At 45.7% G+C, this 18490-nt stretch overlaps 1 protein-coding gene across 1 annotated transcript; it reads right to left on the reverse strand.

Annotated features, from left to right (window-relative positions):
* Window positions 1-1859: 1859 nt before the first annotated feature.
* LOC106592627 (transmembrane protease serine 6) lies at window positions 1860-18435 on the reverse strand. The gene is given in 20 exon segments (XM_082969378.1): window positions 1860-4708; window positions 5131-5267; window positions 5568-5586; window positions 5588-5850; window positions 6116-6286; window positions 6488-6604; window positions 6698-6811; window positions 7147-7197; window positions 7914-7964; window positions 8551-8914; window positions 9777-9889; window positions 10489-10626; window positions 11146-11273; window positions 12253-12472; window positions 12649-12690; window positions 12823-13010; window positions 16611-16678; window positions 16984-17117; window positions 17325-17460; window positions 17937-18435. Coding segments are annotated over 18 exon segments (2355 nt in total). The 5' UTR covers window positions 16987-17117; window positions 17325-17460; window positions 17937-18435; the 3' UTR covers window positions 1860-4540.
* Window positions 18436-18490: the final 55 nt, after the last annotated feature.

Below are 18490 nucleotides of genomic sequence, written 5' to 3' on the forward strand. Positions count from 1 at the left end.
CTTGCTCTCTCTCTCCTCTCCCTCTCTCTTGCTCTCTGTCTCTGTCCCTCCCTCCCTCCCTCCCTCCCTCCCTCCCTCCCTCCCTCCCTCCCTCCCTCCCTCCCTCCCTCCCTCCCTCCCTCCCTCCCTCCCTCCCTCCCTCCCTCCCTCCCTCTCCATCTCTCGCTCTCTTGCTCTCTCTCTCCTCTCTCCTCTCTCCCTCTCTCTCTCTTGCTCTTCCTCTCCCTCTCTTGCTCTCTCTCTCCTCTCTCTCTCTCTTTCTCTCTCTCGCTCCCTCTCTCTCCCTCTCTCATTCTCTCTCTCCCTCCCTCTCTCTCTCTTGCTCTCTCTCTCCATCTCTGTCTCTCTCTCCCTCTCACCCTCTCTCCTCGCTCTCCCTCTCTCCTCTCTCCTTCTCTCTCTCTTGCTCTCTCTCTCCTCTCTCCAGCTCTCCCTCTCTCTCTCTTGCTCTTCCTCCCCCTCTCTCTTCCTCCCTCCCTCTCTCTCTCTCTCTCTCTGTCTCTCGGGGCTGTTTTTCTTTAAATCAGTAACAGGAAGCTAATGACAACCAGACCTCTGACTGACCGCACTACCCTGAGAGAAGAGGGAAGAGGGGGAGAAGAAGGAGACAGAGAGGGAGAGGAGAATAGTAGAGAGAAAAGGAAAATAGGGGGCGAAAGGGGGTAAAAGGAGAGAGAAAGTAGGATGAGAGAAAGGGATAAAAGGGTGAATGGAAGAGAGAGCGAGCGAGAGGAGACTGCATTCTAATGAGAGAGAAGGAGAGAGGGAAATAGAAAGATAGAAAGGGTAAGGCAGAAAGTCTCTGAGAATGTATCCCAGATGGGAGAGTGGGGTCACAACCCCTCAAGTTAGGACATCTCTAAGATCGGCCCTTTCTAGTGTAAACTAACTAACTAACTAACTAATGTAAACATACAGTAGAGTAGCATGAACTGAGGAAGAGCTGCGACTCTCATGTAGATCAACATTGTTTTTCCTGTGGGAACATCCTCTGGCCTAAAGTAAACCAGATATATGTAAATATGTGGTAATGATCCTCCTTTCAGACACTAGTATATTAGTAGGAGCTGCATGATAACAACGACTAACGTACAGTAACAGCAGTACATGTTATTGTGTGGGAGGAGAAAGGACCTGGGGTTTTCTAAAGCTTCTCCCCCCTGAGGTTGAGGTGAGTGAAGCTTTCTTGGCTCTCCTTCTCTCTTTGTGTGTTTGGCGTGCCTGCACGTGTGTGTCTGAGGCTTTCTTGGCAGACTTGGTGGATGTAGGGATTTTACCTACCGCGCTTAGGCTGTTGAGGCTGTTGCCAACACAAACACGCATAGAGAGAGAGAGAGAGAGAGAGAGAGAGAGAGAGAGAGAGAGAGAGAGAGAGAGAGAGAGAGAGAGAGAGAGAGAGAGAGAGAGAGAGAGAGAGAGAGAGAGAGAGAGAGAGAGAGAGAGAGAGAGAGAGAGAGAGAGAGAGAGAGAGAGAGAGAGAGGAGAGAGAGAGAGAGAGAGAGAGAGAGAGAGAGAGAGAGAGAGAGAGAGAGAGAGAGAGAGGTGTTGAGTAATGGTATGCATGTATCAGGGACCACACAGGGTCAAAGGCAGGGGGAAACACAGCACTGGTTTCTACCTCCAACCTAGCTGTAGTGTTTGTCTATTCCCCTCACTGTGTTACACAGTATAAACCAGTTCCAGTTTGTTAAAGGGAAAAGGCTCCCTACTCAGTGTATCAGAAGGATAGTTTGTAAAGCACAGCTGGCTGTTTTAATGAAAGCACCAGTTGTCAGTGTTCCAGGAGTAATACAGGTGCAGACATCCACAGACTAACAAGTGTCTCCACTATACTCTCTCTCTCTCTCTCTCTCTCTCAATTCAATTCAAGGGGCTTTATTGGCATGGGAAACATGTTTACATTGCCAAAGCACGTAAAATGGATAAACAAAAGTGAAATAAACAATAAAAGGTGACAGTAAATATTACACTCACTAATTCCAAAATAATCTCTCTCTCTTTCACAATCTTCTCCCTCTCTCTCTGTCTCTCTCTCTCTCTCTGTTCCCTTGTAAAAGCTTTAATAGATAGAGTTACAGAGTGATTTTTAGGGTGGCAGGTAGCCTAGAGGTTAGAGCATTAGGCCGGTAACCAAAAGTTTGAATCTGTTGATCTGCCTTTGAGAGGCAGTCAACCCTAACTGCTCCAGGGTTGCCTCCACTCATGTCGGATCTGTAACCCCACCGTCTGAGAGGGTCTCAGGGGGAGTGGGATAAGTAAGAAACACATTCCCACTGGCCACCACACGTGTACATGTGTGAAACAGGACAAATATAAGCACCCTCTATTTGAGATAATATTACATAGACTATTCTACCTAATGACTGGATAATGACTTGAATTGGTGATGTCAGCAGGGGGTTAGTTCAAGAGGAGATGTTGTTGCATTGTCCTTCCTAATGATGATTAAGGATAGGATTGGGTGAGGGAAAACTGGTCCTAGATCTGTACCTAAGGGCGACTTCTATCTGGAGCCAACTAAAACAGGGTCATAAACAAGAGGGAGTCGAGGAGCTTCTTAATGAATTATGGGTCATTAGAATATAGGCACAATTAGGAATATAATCATTTAGGTTTTTGATTGATTGATCAGACAAACGCTAGTAAACTTTTAAAATCTCAAGGAATGATGTCAGTGAATTGGTGCTTAAAAAAATTAATCGATGGGTGCTAAATTGTGTGTTTATAAGTACATGTGCTATTTGTTTTATACATGAATACTATTGATGTTTATATTCTATACAGTATATTCTCTACGTTTTTGTGTATTAAAGACGTTTTTTGAAAGAGTGAAGTTTGTTTTTATACTATGAGACTCTCGCACACACGCACGCAGACAGGCTCCAGCTATATAGCTGTAATTACAGACTAGGCCACCACAACTATCTTTGACCCCACCCAACGCTTTACTGAGGGGCAGCCTGGGACACACACACACACACACACACACACACACACACACACACACACACACACACACACACACACACACACACACACACACACACACACACACACACACACACACACACACACACACACACACACACACACACACACACACACGCGCGCGCGCACAGAGAACTGCGGTGCCAGACAGCAGTGCCATACTGCAATACAGTGGCAATACCAGCCTGAGGCGGTGTTCTCTCTCTCTCTAATAATAATCATCCTCATTAATTAATGAGTCCTGCAGCTCTTGTTTACCTCTCCTTATGGTGGTGTTTGTATATGTGTGTCTGTGTATGTATGTGTGTGTCTGTATGTATGTGTGTAGGTGTATGTATGTATATATGTGAGTGCGTGTGTGTGTGTTTGCGTGTCTGTCTGTCTGTGTGTGTGTGTGTGTGTATATATATATATATATATGTGTGTGTATCAGTGGAGGCTGCTGAGGGGAGGACAGCTCATAATAATGATTGGAATGGTATCAAACACCTGGTTTCCATGTGGTTCATTCCATTCCACTGACTCCCTTATTATGAGCCGTCCTCCCCTCAACAGCCTCCACTGGTGCGTGTGTGTTTTCTGTCTGGAATAGACTAGACTCTCTCTGGGTACCAGACCCAACAGTACTCAGAAACATATCTCGTTCTAATTTAACCCTTTCAGTTCTGCTGGTTTATTGATGAAACCTCATGATGACTCCGACCCTCATGGTTGGCGTTCCAAATGGTGCCTTATTCCCTATATAGTGCACTACTTTAAACCAGAGCCCAGAGGGAATAGGGTGCCAGTTAGGATTTCCTCGTGTTCTGAAAGGTTTACAAGCTCTAGCTCTAATTGTCAATGGTGAACATCATGTAATTGAAAAGGGAACGGCGCAACTCACGCTCACCATTTTAAAGATGGCCGTTTCGGCCTTCAATGGCTTTCATCATAAACCTTAGATCATGTAATGAAATACACTGAACGCAATCAGCATTTAAAGTGTAGTGCACTGACTGAAATGATCTGTGCATAACCCATATTCCAATCCACAGCAGTATATAAACAGAAAAACATTCGATGAAGGAATCAAGGCCGATTGCAGGTGCATTCAGATGTGACCATACGAGGTCCAGAGTACTGCTGGTTGGTTTTCTGCTGGTTTTCTGTTCTACCTGATCATTCATTACACACACCTGGTGTCCCAGGTGTAAATCAGTCCCTGATTAGGGGAAGAATGAACAGAAGCAGTGGAGCTTTAAGGTCCAGATTTGAATTTGAGGGGCCTATTGCGTTGGTATGGTAGTACTTAATTATGTTGTAATTCTAACAGCTTCCACTAGTTGGCAGTGTTGGATGTAGAGCTCAATACTGCAGAGTGTGTATTTGCCCAGAGGAGCCAGAAAGTCTGCTTGTTAGGTTGATGAACTTTGGTGCCAGACTGCCAGAAGGTCAATGACACTGTTAAAACCCTGACGGACTAAATATACTAAGGACTGACACAGAGAATAGATCACAACAATTACTACATGATAACAATGTTTTGGGATGATGATGGTGAGAATGATGAAGGTCAGCCAGGTCCAGAGATGTGTTCTTTGATCCAGCCGGTGAGTTTGGTGACGCGGGTGTAGACGCCGTAGTAGTCGGCCCGGCCACACCCCTTTCCCCAGCTGACCACGCCCGCTAGGAACCAACGACCCGAGTTCTCCTGGCAGACCAACGGACCGCCCGAGTCACCCTGGGAAAGGGAGGGAGAGAGAGAGAGACGAGAAAGAAGGGGGAAGGAGGCAGCATAGACAAAGTAAAAGAGAGACCGAGCGAGAGAGAGAGAGAGTGAGAGAAAGAGAGATAGGGGAAAGAAGGGAGAGGGAGGCAGCATAGACAAAGTAAAAGAGAGATAGAGACAGAGAGAGAGTGAGAGAAAGAGAGACAGGGGAAAGGAGGCAGCATAGACAAAGTAAAAGAGAGATGACGAAAAGTTTTCAATTAGCTGAACGATAGCAGAAAGGTTCAGATATTAAAGGACATTGAACTTGCTGCTTTCTCTTTTCCCGGCTCCTACTACTCTGAAACCCCCTGTACCCTCCCTCACCTGAGGTGCCAACCAGTCAATCTGTGCGTTGAGTGTGTGTGGGTCTACTCTAAAATCACTTCCTGTACCTGACAGGCATCCTTCTCTCCGCTGCGGTAGCCGGCGCACAACATCCTGGGAGTGACCATGTAACCGTAGGAACGGAAGCAGGCCTCCTCGCTCACCAGACGCACGTCCACCTTCTGCAGCACGTTACTGGGAGTGCCTGGGGTCAGAGGTTAGAGGTCAAAGGTTAGAGGTCAATCACAGTGTTTCCATGGAGAGTTACAGGTAGTCTTCCTTATCTGGAATCAAGCTTTACTGTTCATCCAACTGGTGGAAACATATTGGGCATGATAGGTTACCTTTCTTAAAATACATTTTCGTTTTTTTGCTCTCTTGTTTTGTAAGTATTTGTGCTGCTGCAAGTGTTTGGAGGACTATATAGAACTGAATACATGAAAAGATCTTTGCCTTTATAAAACCTCTCTAAACACCCTCCCACCCACCCACCCACCCTCCTCACCTCCTTCACGTAGCGCCCCCCCAGCCCGTGACCCAACAGAGTAGCTCAGGTTCTTGCTGGTGTGTAGGTGATGGCAGGCAGGCGGGCTGGGCCAGGGTGCCTGGAGCTGCAGGTCTCTCCAGTCGCAGCAAAGCCAAGTCATAATCGTGTGTCTCGTCATCGTAGTACTGGTGCAGGAGGATCTGTTGCACCCGAATGGTGTCCTCCATCTGACTGCTGCGGTTCAATAGGAACTTACCTAGGTTGACCGTCCACGCTCTGGGAGAGACTGGGGGAGAGGGAACATTTTAATTCTCTCTCTTCCTGTTTACACGCTAGGAAAGTAAAGACTTGGGGTGGTGGAGGGGGAAAGAGAGGGATGGAGGGAGGGGAAATGAGAGGAGAGGCGAGGGGTCGAGAGGAGAGGAGAGCAGAGGAGACGAGAGGAGCAGAGAGGAGATGGAGAAGGAGAGGAGTCAAGAGGAGAGGAATTGAGAGGAGAGGAGAGGAGGTTAAGGAGAATAAGGGGAAAGAGAATGGTAGACAACAAGAAGCAAAACAACATTAAAACCGGTCGTCATAGAAACAGTGGGCAGCGGAGACCACCCATTGGCTGGAGACCAGAGCCCCCCCACAGACATGACGTCCACCGATCTGAAGGCTGACCTGCCATGGCCGCTCCCCTTCAGTAGCGTTGACTCCTCCCACAACGCGACTGGTGAACTGCCTCAGACCACAGTCTGGCAAGAGGACACACACACAGGTACGGAAACACACACACACACACACGCATACACACACACAGAAACGCACGCAGATACGCACACACACACACACACACACACACACACACACAGATACATAAATGAGCATGAGAGAGAGATTGTAGGTGTGTGTGGTGTGTGTGTGTGTGTGCGTGTGTGTGCGTCTTCTTCTCTCACCACAGTGTCTCTCATCGGAGGCATCAGGACAGTCGGTGATGAAGTCACACTCTGGGTTAGGCTTCTTCAGACACGTCCCGTCAACACACACATACGTCTTGTCTGTACACTGCACACCTAGAGACACACACATTATGTATCAATACACCACAAACCTGTACACACACACACACACATGCATAATACGCACACACACACACACACAGTTACCCTCAGTGCAGTTCTCTTCATCCATGGCCTTTAGGCAGTCTGGGTGCTGGTCACACACCTTGAAGTAGTCAACACACTGACTGTCCTCTGGACACTGGTACTGGGCTATACACACTGGGACACACACACACAGAGTGTCAGTCAATCAGCCATTTGGTGCTAATGATATATGCTATACAGCCCGATGATTGTCCCTAACTTGAAACAGGTCATTTTAACATTTTTATAATTACTAATCTATTTTTTTAAATTGTTGAATGTTCCTCTCATCTGGCTAGATGTCATTGAGTAATGTATGAAGACATTTTAGTTCCACAGGGGATATTCCAGTGAGGATTTGGCCTTTTGAACAATCATAGCTACATGCACTAGGCTCAATAAAATGTAAATACCTTATAAATGTTTCACAATTTAAATGTTCTGAATGTGTTTTAACTTGGTAAACTGACCACAGTTCCTCTCGTCCAGTCCGTTGGGGCAGTCTTTGATGCCGTCACAGGCTGGAACACACAGACCATTTAGAGTTACACAGGAACTGACCAGGATAGGCTGCAACACACCAGACCATTTAGAGTACACAGGAACTGACCAGGATAGGCTGCAACACACAGACCATTTAGGAGTACACAGGAACTGACCAGGACAGGCTGCAACACACAGACCATTTAGGGTACACAGGAACTGACCAGCATAGGCTGCAACACAGACCATTTAGAGTACACAGGAACTGACCAGGACAGGCTGCAACACACAGACTATTTAGAGTACACAGGAACTGACCAGGACAGGCTGCAACACACAGACCATTTAGAGTACACAGGAACTGAACCAGGACAGGCTGCAACACACAGACCATTTAGAGTACACAGGAACTGACCAGGATAGGCTGGAACACAGACAAATTAGAGAACACAGGAACTGACCAGGACAGGCTGGAACACACAGACCATTTAGAGTACACAGGAACTGACCAGGACAGGCTGCAACACAGACTATTTAGAGTACACAGGAACTGACCAGGGACAGGCTGCAACACACAGACCATTTAGAGTACACAGGAACTGACCAGGACAGGCTGCAACACACAGACCATTTAGAGTACACAGGAACTGACCAGGATAGGCTGGAACACAGACAATTTAGAGAACACAGGAACTGACCCAGGACAGGCTGGAACACACAGGACCATTTAGAGTACACAGGAACTGACCATGACAGGCTGGAACACACAGACCATTTAGAGTACACAGGAACTGACCAGGACAAGCTGGAACACAACAGACCATTTAGAGTACACAGGAACTGACCAGGACAGGCTGCAACACACAGACTATTTAGAGTACACAGGAACTGACCAGGACAGGCTGCAAACACAACAGACCATTTAGAGTACACAGGAACTGACCAGGATAGGCTGGAACACAGACAATTTAGAGAACACAGGAACTGACCAGGACAGGCTGGAACACACAGACCATTTAGAGTACACAGGAACTGACCAGGATAGGCTGGAACACAGACAATTTAGAGAACACAGGAACTGACCAGGACAGGCTGTCCTCCCCTCAGCAGCCTGTTACGACTGGTAGTATGTAATACAAACACACCTTACTGTATGTCCATAAGCACATCATTTCTTCCACTTTCTCATCTCTTCATCTGTCACGTAACATCCTTTCAGCACACAACCTAAAAATCACCCTAAACACCTCTTGTTCAAAATAACTCCCGATCTGATTGGTTGAACAGACAGACAGTCTGTAGAGAAAGATTACCTATAGCACCTTAACCCTAACCCTAGGTCTGAGGTCAAACCCCTTGACCAATGTCTGTCATCCAGGCCCCAGACTCACGATCTGATTGGTTGAAGAGGCTGTAGTGGACCTGGAGTCCAGGCCCTGTGATTGACACCTCGGACGTCATGACAACGCTGGTTGCTGTGGAGAGGAGGTAGAGGCGCTCAGCATACGGCTGGAGACCTCTCGTCCCACACAACCTGCGGCAGAGACACGGGTAAAATGATACGGATGAAACAGGTGTGTGTGTGTGTGTGTGTGTGTGTGTGTGTGTGCGTGCGTGTGCCTGTGCGTGTGCGTGTGTGTGTACCTGCGGGTTTTGTACCATCCACTGTCCCTGTGTACAGGCCTGGTTATAGTTGGCCCTGCTCAGCTCATAACCTTCAAACTCCAGAGATAGTCCATAGTCTGCAGAGGGCACCTAGGACACACACAAACAAATATACAATTGAATACAACAGAATGGCCCCATGTTATGACTTGTTAGAAACAGTAGAAGACAGAAGAAAACAGTAGCAGACAATATAATAAAATAGAAGATAGTAGAAGACGGTAGACGACAATATAAGACAGTAAAAGACAGTAGAAGACAATATAATACAATAGAAGAAGACAGTAGAAGACAATATAAGACAGTAGAAGACAGTATAATACAATAGAAGATAGTAGAAGACAATATAAGACAGTATAATACAATATAAGATAGTAGAAGACAGTATAATACAATATAAGACAGTAGAAGACAGTAGAAGACAGTAGAAGACATAAGATTTTAGAAGACAGTAGAAGACAGTAGCAGACAGTACAGTACAATAGAAGATAGTATAAGACAGTAGAATACAACATGAGACAGTAGAAGACAATATGAGACAGTAGAAGACAGTAGCAGACAGTACAGTACAATAGAAGATAGTATAAGACAGTAGAATACAACATGAGACAGTAGAAGACAATATGAGACAGTAGAAGACAGTAGCAGACAGTACAGTACAATAGAAGATAGTATAAGACATGTAGAATACAACATGAGACAGTAGAAGACAGTAGCAGACAATATAAGATAGTAGAAGACAATATAAGATAGTAGAAGACAGTAGAAGACAGTAGCAGACAGTACAGTACAATAGAAGATAGTAGAAGACAGTAGAAGACAATATGAGACAGTAGAAGACAATATGAGACAGTAGAAGACAGTAGCAGACAATATAAGATAGTAGAAGACAGTAGAAGACAATATAAGACAGTAGAAGACAGTAGAAGGGGATGTACAGTATAACACTCACAGTGAATGTCCAGGTACAGTTGGTGTCTGGTGGGTAGTAACTGGGATAGAAGGGGGTACGTAGACTACCCTGTACCCCTGATACTGGCTGCAGCTCTATGTTGGAGGAACACACTGAGAGAGAGAGAGAGAGAGAGAGAGAGAGAGAAAGAGAGGGTGAGGTGGAGATGTGGAGAGAGAGAGGGAGTGAGAGGGAGAGGGAGAGAGCGGGATGGGGAGAGAGAGGGAGAGAGGGGGAGAGAGGGAGTGAGAGGGAGAGAGAGGGAGAGAGAGATGGGGAGAGAGAGGGATGGGGAGAGAGAGGGAGAGGGAGTGAGAGGGATAGAGAGGGATGGGGAGAGAGAGGGCGAGAGAGGGAGTGAGGGAGAGAGAGGGAGTGAGAGGGATAGGGAGAGAGAGGGAGAGAGGAGGGAGAGAGAGGGATGGGGAGAGAGAGGGAGAGAGAGGGAGTGAGGGAGAGAGAGGGGATGGGGAGAGAGAGGGAGTGAGAGGGATAGAGAGGGCGAGAGAGGGAGTGAGAGGGATAGGGAGAGAGGAGGGAGAGAGAGGGATGGGGAGAGAGAGGGAGAGAGAGGGAGTGAGGGGAGAGAGGGAGAGGGAGATGGATGATGATGAATGTGAAAGGGAAGAAAGTGTTTGTAAAGTCATTGTATAAGAGAGCAACATATAAACTCTCAGTTGAAACACTTTAATAACAACCATATAAACCTCACCTTCAGTGGTCCAGGCCTGTGCAGACAGGGAGAAGGGGTCTTTGTAGTTGTAGAGACCCTGTTTCCAGACCACTGTCATCCACTCTCCTGATGACAACACATGAACAACATGCTCTTGTCCTGCTGCAGCCATACAGACTGGTGGTGGGAGAGAGAGAGAGAGAGAGAGAGAGAGAGAGAGAGAGAGAGGGAGGGAGAGAGAGAGAGAGAGAGATGGGGAGAGAGAGGGATGGGGAGAGAGAGGGAGAGAGGGAGTGAGAGGGAGTGAGAGGGATGGGAGAGAGAGGGCGAGAGAGGGAGTGAGGGAGAGAGAGGGAGTGAGAGGGATAGGGAGAGAGAGGGAGAGAGAGGGATGGGGAGAGAGAGGGAGAGAGAGGGAGTGAGGGAGAGAGAGGGGATGGGGAGAGAGAGGGAGAGAGGGAGTGAGAGGGATAGAGAGGGAGGCGAGAGAGAGGGCGAGAGAGGGAGTGAGAGGGATAGGGAGAGAGGAGGGAGAGAGAGGGAGAGAGAGGGAGAGAGAGGGAGTGAGTGAGGGAGAGAGAGAGGGATTGATGATGATGAATGTGAAAGGAAGAAAGTGTTTGTAAAGTCATTGTATAAGAGAGCAACATATAACTCTCAGTTGAAACACTTTAATAACAACCATATAAACCTCACCTTCAGTGGTCCAGGCCTGTGCAGACAGGGAGAAGGGGTCTTTGTAGTTGTAGAGACCCTGTTTCCAGACCACTGTCATCCACTCTCCTGATGACAACACATGCTCTTGTCTGCTGCAGCCATACAGACTGGTGGGGGGGGGGGGGAGAGAGAGAGAGAGAGAGAGAGAGAGAGAGAGAGAGAGAGAGAGAGAGAGAGAGAGAGAGAGAGAGAGAGAGAGAGAGAGAGAGAGAGAGAGAGAGAGAGAGAGAGAGAGAGAGAGAGCTTATAGAACATCAACATAAAGTCACTAGGTGATGAGGTGACTATCTGTTGGTGTTAAAGCATCATGTAGTCTGTCTTTACACTGTCTGTCTATACTGGATGAACAGGTAACTGACAAAATAAAGGAAACACCAGCATAGTGTCTTAATCTGGTGTTGGTCCACCACGAGTCGCCACAACAGCTTCAATGCACCTTGGCATAGATTCTGAATCTCTATTGGAGGGATGCGGCACAGTTCTTCCACAAGAAATTCCATCATTTGTTGATGGTGGTGGAAAACGCTGTCTCAGGCACCGCTCCACAATCTCCCAGAAGTTTTCAATTGGGTTGAGATCTGGTGACTGAGGCACCACACTCACACACACACACACACACACACACACACACACACACACACACACACACACACACACACACACACACACACACACCATTTAAACCCCCTAAGCTCCTTTGAGACCTCTCTTTCAAAGTCACTGAGATCTCTTCTTCTAGCCATGGTAGCTAAAATACTGTAATGGACAATTTGGCAGTTATTTTGGCAGTTACATGTATTGTACAGATATAGGATCTTAATTTGATCACTGTTTTGTTGGTAAGAATTTCCCCGCACCTCAGGAAATGAAGACGAGCTTCATGATTTACATGAATTCACTGAAAACTCACACTAACCCATGATTATGTTAACAGTATTGCACTTTCCATGTAGCCTAATTTTGGTCAGCTAATACCCTAACAACAAATCAAGCAAACATTCAAAACCTGTTGCTGCAGGAATATTTTGGTGTGAGAATACAGGTCAAATTAAGATCCAATAGCTGCATATGTATTTATAAACTTACGAGGTGATGAGGTGAGTATCAGTAGGCGTTAAACCATCATAGACAGCCAGTCTATCTCTACACTCTGGTAGCAGCCACTCCATCCTCAGCTCCAGTCTGAAACTCTGGGTGCTGGTGCCTTGCGGGGCCCTGAGGTGCCAAAGGCAGGACGAGCGCTGGGTATTAGGTCCCCTATTAGCCACAGCTGTGCTGGAGCTGACCACCTGGTACCTGTAGCAGTCTGTGGACAGGGCAGGGAGGAGGAAGGAGGGAGAGAAAGTGGGAGAGAGAAAGAGAGCAACAGGAAGAGATGAACACTCCTCACTAATTTCAAGTGTACCTACAATTGACATAGTTCAAGCACTTCTTAAAGCTTCTAAAATAATGCAGAAAGTGAGAAGATCAAATAAATCATACCAAATGAAGCTTTCAAAAGTTCTACAACTTTGGGGTCTGTTTCTGAGGGGTTAAAACAAAAAACAAGCAAGCAAACAGAAAATAACATGATGAGGCACAAATAATACAACGATCAACTAAACACAAAGAATAATAAAAACTCAGGTCCTTTCACCACATTCCTCTCCCGCTCACCTGTGATAGAGAAAGAGGGAAGATGCAACAGATATTCTCCATAGTTAGCAGTCTCCTCTCTGTCGCTCCCTCTGTAGGCCCCGAGTAGACTCTGTAGGCAGCTGCTGACTCGCTCCATAGTTACCTTACCAACATGGCTGTCGGGGACTGACAGTACCAGCCAGAAGTGTGCCACCACACTTCCCTCCCTAGGGAAACAAGCAGGGACACAGTGAGCTGATAACAGCTGGATCGAAAGTTTGTGTGGGCATTGCAAGAATGTTTTATAGATCAAAATACAGTACCAGTCAAAAGTTAGGACACACCTACTCATTCAAGGGTTTTTCTTTATTTTTACTATTTTCTACATTGTATAATAATAGTGAATACATCAAATCTATGAAATAACACATATGGAATCATGTAGTAACCAAAAAAGTGTTAAACAAGTATTTGAAATTCTTCAAAGTAGCCACCCTTTTGCACACACTTGGCATTCTCTCAACCAGCTTCATGAGGTAGTCACCTGGAATTCATTTTTTATTTTACCGTGTAAGTTGACTGAGAACACGTTCTCATTTACAGCAACAACCTGGGGAATAGTTACAGGGAATGAATGAGCCAATTGTAAGCTGGGGATGATTAGGTGACGGCTTGGGAATTTAGCCAGGACACCAGGGTTAACACCCCTACTCTTACAATAAGTGCCATGAGATCTTAAGTGACCACAGAGAGTCAGGACACCTGTTTAACATCCCATCCAAAAGACAGCACCCTACAGGACAATGTCCCCAATCACTGCCCTGGGGTATTGGGATATTTCTATTGACAGGGGGAAAGAGTGCCTCCTACTGGCCCTACAACACCACTTCCAGCAGCATCTGGTCTCCCATCTAGGGACCAACCAGGACCAACCCTGCTTAGCTTCAGAAGCAAGCCAGCAGTGTGATGCAGGGTGGTATGCTGCTGGAATGCATTTACAACAGTCATGTAGGATTTCCCAGATATGCTGAGCACTTGTTGGCTGCTTTTCCTTCACTCTGCAGTCCAACTCATCCCAAACCATCTCAATTGGGTTGAGGTCAGGGGATTGTGGAGGCCAGGTCATCTGCAGCACTCCATCACTCTATTTCTTGGTCAAATAGCCCTTACACAGCCTGGAGGTGTGTTGGGTCATTGTTCTGTTGAAAAACAAATGATAGTCCCACTAAGCACAAACCAGATGGGATGGCGTATCGCTGCAGAATGCTGTGGTAGCCATGCTTGTTAAGGTTGCCTTGAATTCTAAATAAATCACTGACAGTGTCACCAGCAAAGCATCCCCACACCATCACACCTCCTCCTCCATGCTTCACAGTGGGAACCACACATGTGGAGATCATCTGTTCACGTACTCTGCGTCTCACAAAGATACAGTAGTTGGAACCAAAAATATCACATTTGGACTCATCAGACCAAAGGACAGTTTTCCACCGGTCTAATGTCCATTGCTTGTGTTTCTTGGCCCAAGCAAGTCTCTTCTTCTTATTGGTGTCCTTTAGTAGTGGTTTCATTGCAGCAATTCGACCATGAAGGCCTGATTCACACAGTCTCCTCTGAACGGTTGATGTTGAGATGTGTCTGTTACTTGAACTCTGAGAAGCAATTATTTGGGCTGAAATCTGAGGTGCAGTTCATTTCTGAGGCTGTTAACTTTAATGAACTTATCCTCTGCAGCAGAGGTAACTCTGGGTCTTCCTGTGGCGGTCTTCATGAGAGCCAGTTTCATCATAGCGCTTGATGGTTTTTGTGACTGCACTGGAAGAAACTTTGAAAGTTCTTGAAATGTTCCGTATTGACTGACCTTCATGTCTTAAAGTAATGATGGACTGTCGCTTCTCTTTGCTTATTTGAGCTGTTCTTGCCATAATATGGACTTGGTCTTTTACCAAATAGGGTTATCTTCTATTTACCCCCCCCCCCCCCCCCCCCCCCCCCCCTACCTTGGAATGAGTAGGTTTGTCCAAACTTTTGACTGGTACTGTAAAGATATAGGCTGCATGATATAGATATGCATGTAAGTGTATAATGTGCGCCAATGTTGTGTGGGTAGGTATGTTTAATACCTAGATACAGTTGATGTCGGAAGTTTACATAAACTAGTTTTAATGACCCCAACCTAAGTGTTTCAACCACTCCACAAATGTCTTGTTAAAAAACTAGTCGGTTAGGACATCTACTTTGTGCATGACACAGGTAAGTTTTCCAACAGCTGTTTACAGAAAGATGATTTCACTTATAACTCACTGTATCACAATTCCAGTGGGTCAGAAGTTTACATACACTAAGTTGACTGTGTCTTTAAACAGCTTGGAAAATTCCAGAAAATGATGTCATGGCTTTAGAAGCTTCTGATTGGCTAATTGACATCATTTGAGTCAATTGGAGGTGTACCTGTGGATGTATTTCAAGGCCTACCTTCAAACTCAATGCCTCTTTGCTGGACATCATGGGAAAATCAAAAGAAATCAGCCTCGACCTCAGAAAAAAATTGTAGACCTCCACAATTCTGGTTCTTCCTTGGGAGCAATTTCCAAACACCTGAAGGTACCACGTTCATCTGTACAAACAATAGTATGCAAGTATAAACACCATGGGTCCACGCAGCCGTCATACCTCTCAGGAAGGAGACGCGTTCTGTCTCCTAGAGATGAACGTACTTTGGTGCGAAAAGTGCAAATCAATACCAGAACAACAGCAAAGGACCTTGTGACGATGTTGGAGGAAACAGGTACAAAAATATCTATATCCACAGTAAAACGAGCCCGATAGACATAATCTGAAAGGGCGCTCAGCAAGGAAGAAGCCACTGCTCCAAAACCACCATAAAAAAGCCAGACTATGGTTTGCAACTGTACATGGGGACAAAGATTGTACTTTTTGGAGAAATGTCCTCTGGTCTGTTTGGCCATAATGACCATCGTTATGTTTGGAGGAAAAAGGGGGAGGCTTGCAAGCCGAAGAACACCATCCCAACCGTGAAGCACGGGGGTGGCAGCATCATGTTGTGGAGGTGCTTTGCTGCAGGAGGGTCTGGTGCACTTCGCAAAATAGATGGCATCATGAGGAAAGAAAATTATGTGGATATATTGAAGCAACATTTCAAGACATCAGTCAGGAAGTTAAAGCTTGGTCGCAAATGGGTCTTCCAAATGGACAATGACCCCAAGCATACTTCCAAAGTTGTGGCAAAATGGCTTAAGGACAACAGACTCAAGGTATTGGAGTGGCCATCACAAAGCCCTGACCTCAATCCCATAGAAAATGTGTGGGCAGAACTGAAAACGTGTGTGTGAGCAAGGAGGCCTACAAACCTGACTCAATTACACCAGCTCTGTCAGGAGGAATGTGCCAAAATTCACCCAACTCATTGTGGGAAGCTTGTGGAAGGCTCCCCGAAACGTTTGACCCAAGTTAAACAATTTAAAGGCAATGCTACCAAATACTAATTGAGTGTATGTAAACTTCTGACCCACTGGGAATGTGATGAAAGAAATAAAAGCTGAAATAAATCATTCTCTCTACTATTATTCCTGAAATGTCACATTCTTAAAATAAAGTGGTGATCCTAACTGACCTAAGACAGTGAATTTTTACTAGGATTAAATGTCAGGAATTGTGAAAAACTGAGTTTGAATGTATTTCGCTGGTTTATGTAAACTTCCGGCTTCAACTGTATATTTACAGTCATAGATGTACAGTACTAGGTATAGAAATACATGACATAGATATGTATGCAGACCTGTATTTATAGATCTGGTTTTATGTACCCAAAAGCAAAGACTTTGGTGGAGTTGAAGTAGCGAGATAGGTCTGAGCCCTTCACTATCCTCCTCACCTGAGAGACAGAGAGTGAGAGAGAGATGGCGGGGATAGAGAGAGAGAGAAATATATATATATAAATGAGAGAGAGAGAGAGAGAGAGAGAGAGAGAGAGAGAGAGAGAGAGAGAGAGAGAGAGAGAGAGAGAGAGAGAGAGAGAGAGAGAGAGAGAGGGGGGGGCAATAGTCAGAGCAACAGAGGATTTAAGTTTAAAATAAAAAGTTGTGAAACATAAAGATAATACAGAGACATTGTGTGTGTGGGGGGGGCATGCTTGTGTGAGTGTCCCAGGTTATTTTCCCATAATCCCTTGTCCTATACCATATATTCTACTTCCTTGGCCTGGGCTGTGAAGGCTGGGCTGGCTCCTCAACAGGAGTAGTTCCTGTTGAGGATAGAGAGTCTAGCAGTATACTGCTGCTGTACCCTGGGTTCCAGTATCCACACCATGTACTCTGGAGGGAGGGATGGGGAGGGGGAGAGACTTACTGGCATGTTACATATCAGATAGCCAGTCATAGTGTGTGTGTGTGTGTGTGTGTGTGTGTGTGGTGTGTGTGTGTGTGTGTGTGTGTGTGTGTGTGTGTGTGTGTGTGTGTGTGTGTGTGTGTGTGTGTGTGTGTGTGTGTTTGTGTGTGTGTGTGTCCCAGGTTATTGCTCACCCAGGAAGTACCATGACAGAGTTGCTCCTCCCGAGAGGATGATGATGGTGATGATGATAAGGAAGGCTAGGAGACACCTGCAGGGTCGTCTCAACATCTTAGAGGATGTCACAGAGGCTTCGTTACCGGGTCCCACCTGTAAACAACAACAACAAACACACACACACAATGCACCCCAGTTAACAACTGGCCTGGGATCAGAGTTTACAGTATTATATTGTATAATCAGGTCTGTAAGAACAGTGGATGAGGATTCTGCAGACTAGTGCAGAGACCTCATGCTAAAGCTAGAACTAAAACTGACATTGATCTAAGGTCAGTTGAACAATTCCCCATTCATAGGTTAGGTTTAAACTGACCCCAGATCTGTGTCTATTGTCAACTTCTTCCTGCAACATAAACCAGCATAAGGCCTGCATATAGCTATAGTAAATGCAGGTGAAGCCTGAAGCCCTGGACAGAGCATTTTTCTTATAAAATAAACTATAGGCTATTATTGAATGACTAAACCAATGTGCATTGAACATAAAATACATCTATTATTTATTTTATATAGTAACTAAATCATAGGCCTACATTGTCAATATCACAATACTTATATAATCTACTGACCCATTCCAATGGCAGGTCCACAGGAGCTGGTGCTACCTCCAAATCACAGGAGCGCGACTTTTTGGAGCCGTGCCCGAGCGCCTTAACTTCACAAATCCGTTATTCCACGCGAGACCATCTCCGTCCAAAAAAGACCGGTGGTGGATAGTTGGAACGTTTTATTTCTTCATGTATCTCGGTAGAATATCCGTCCAATCAGACATGTCGGTAACGACCGCTAGTAACGACAGGGGAGACAACTCTACCTTGTGTTTGCTAGTCCAAAGGTAGGCTAGAGCCCTCTTGTCAATATTTCCTCAATTGCGTTGGATCTCCCGAATTCCCATTGGACTATATAGGCTAGTAGCCTAAACTTTAACCAATAATAGCAATAGCCTAAAATATAAACGTATTTATTAAACGCATTCAAAATGATTGATTGCGAGACATTTATTCTCTCTCTGGTAACTGTCAAAACATGAAACATTTAAGAATAGTCATGTCCTCGTGAAGCCTGTAGCACCGTACATACTCTCAGGGCATAGGTAACGCATGTGGGCTCTAATGACATCATC

This window comes from Salmo salar, chromosome 02 (assembly GCF_965601325.2).
Source record: "Salmo salar chromosome 02, fSalSal1, whole genome shotgun sequence".
Lineage (NCBI taxonomy): Eukaryota > Metazoa > Chordata > Actinopteri > Salmoniformes > Salmonidae > Salmo > Salmo salar.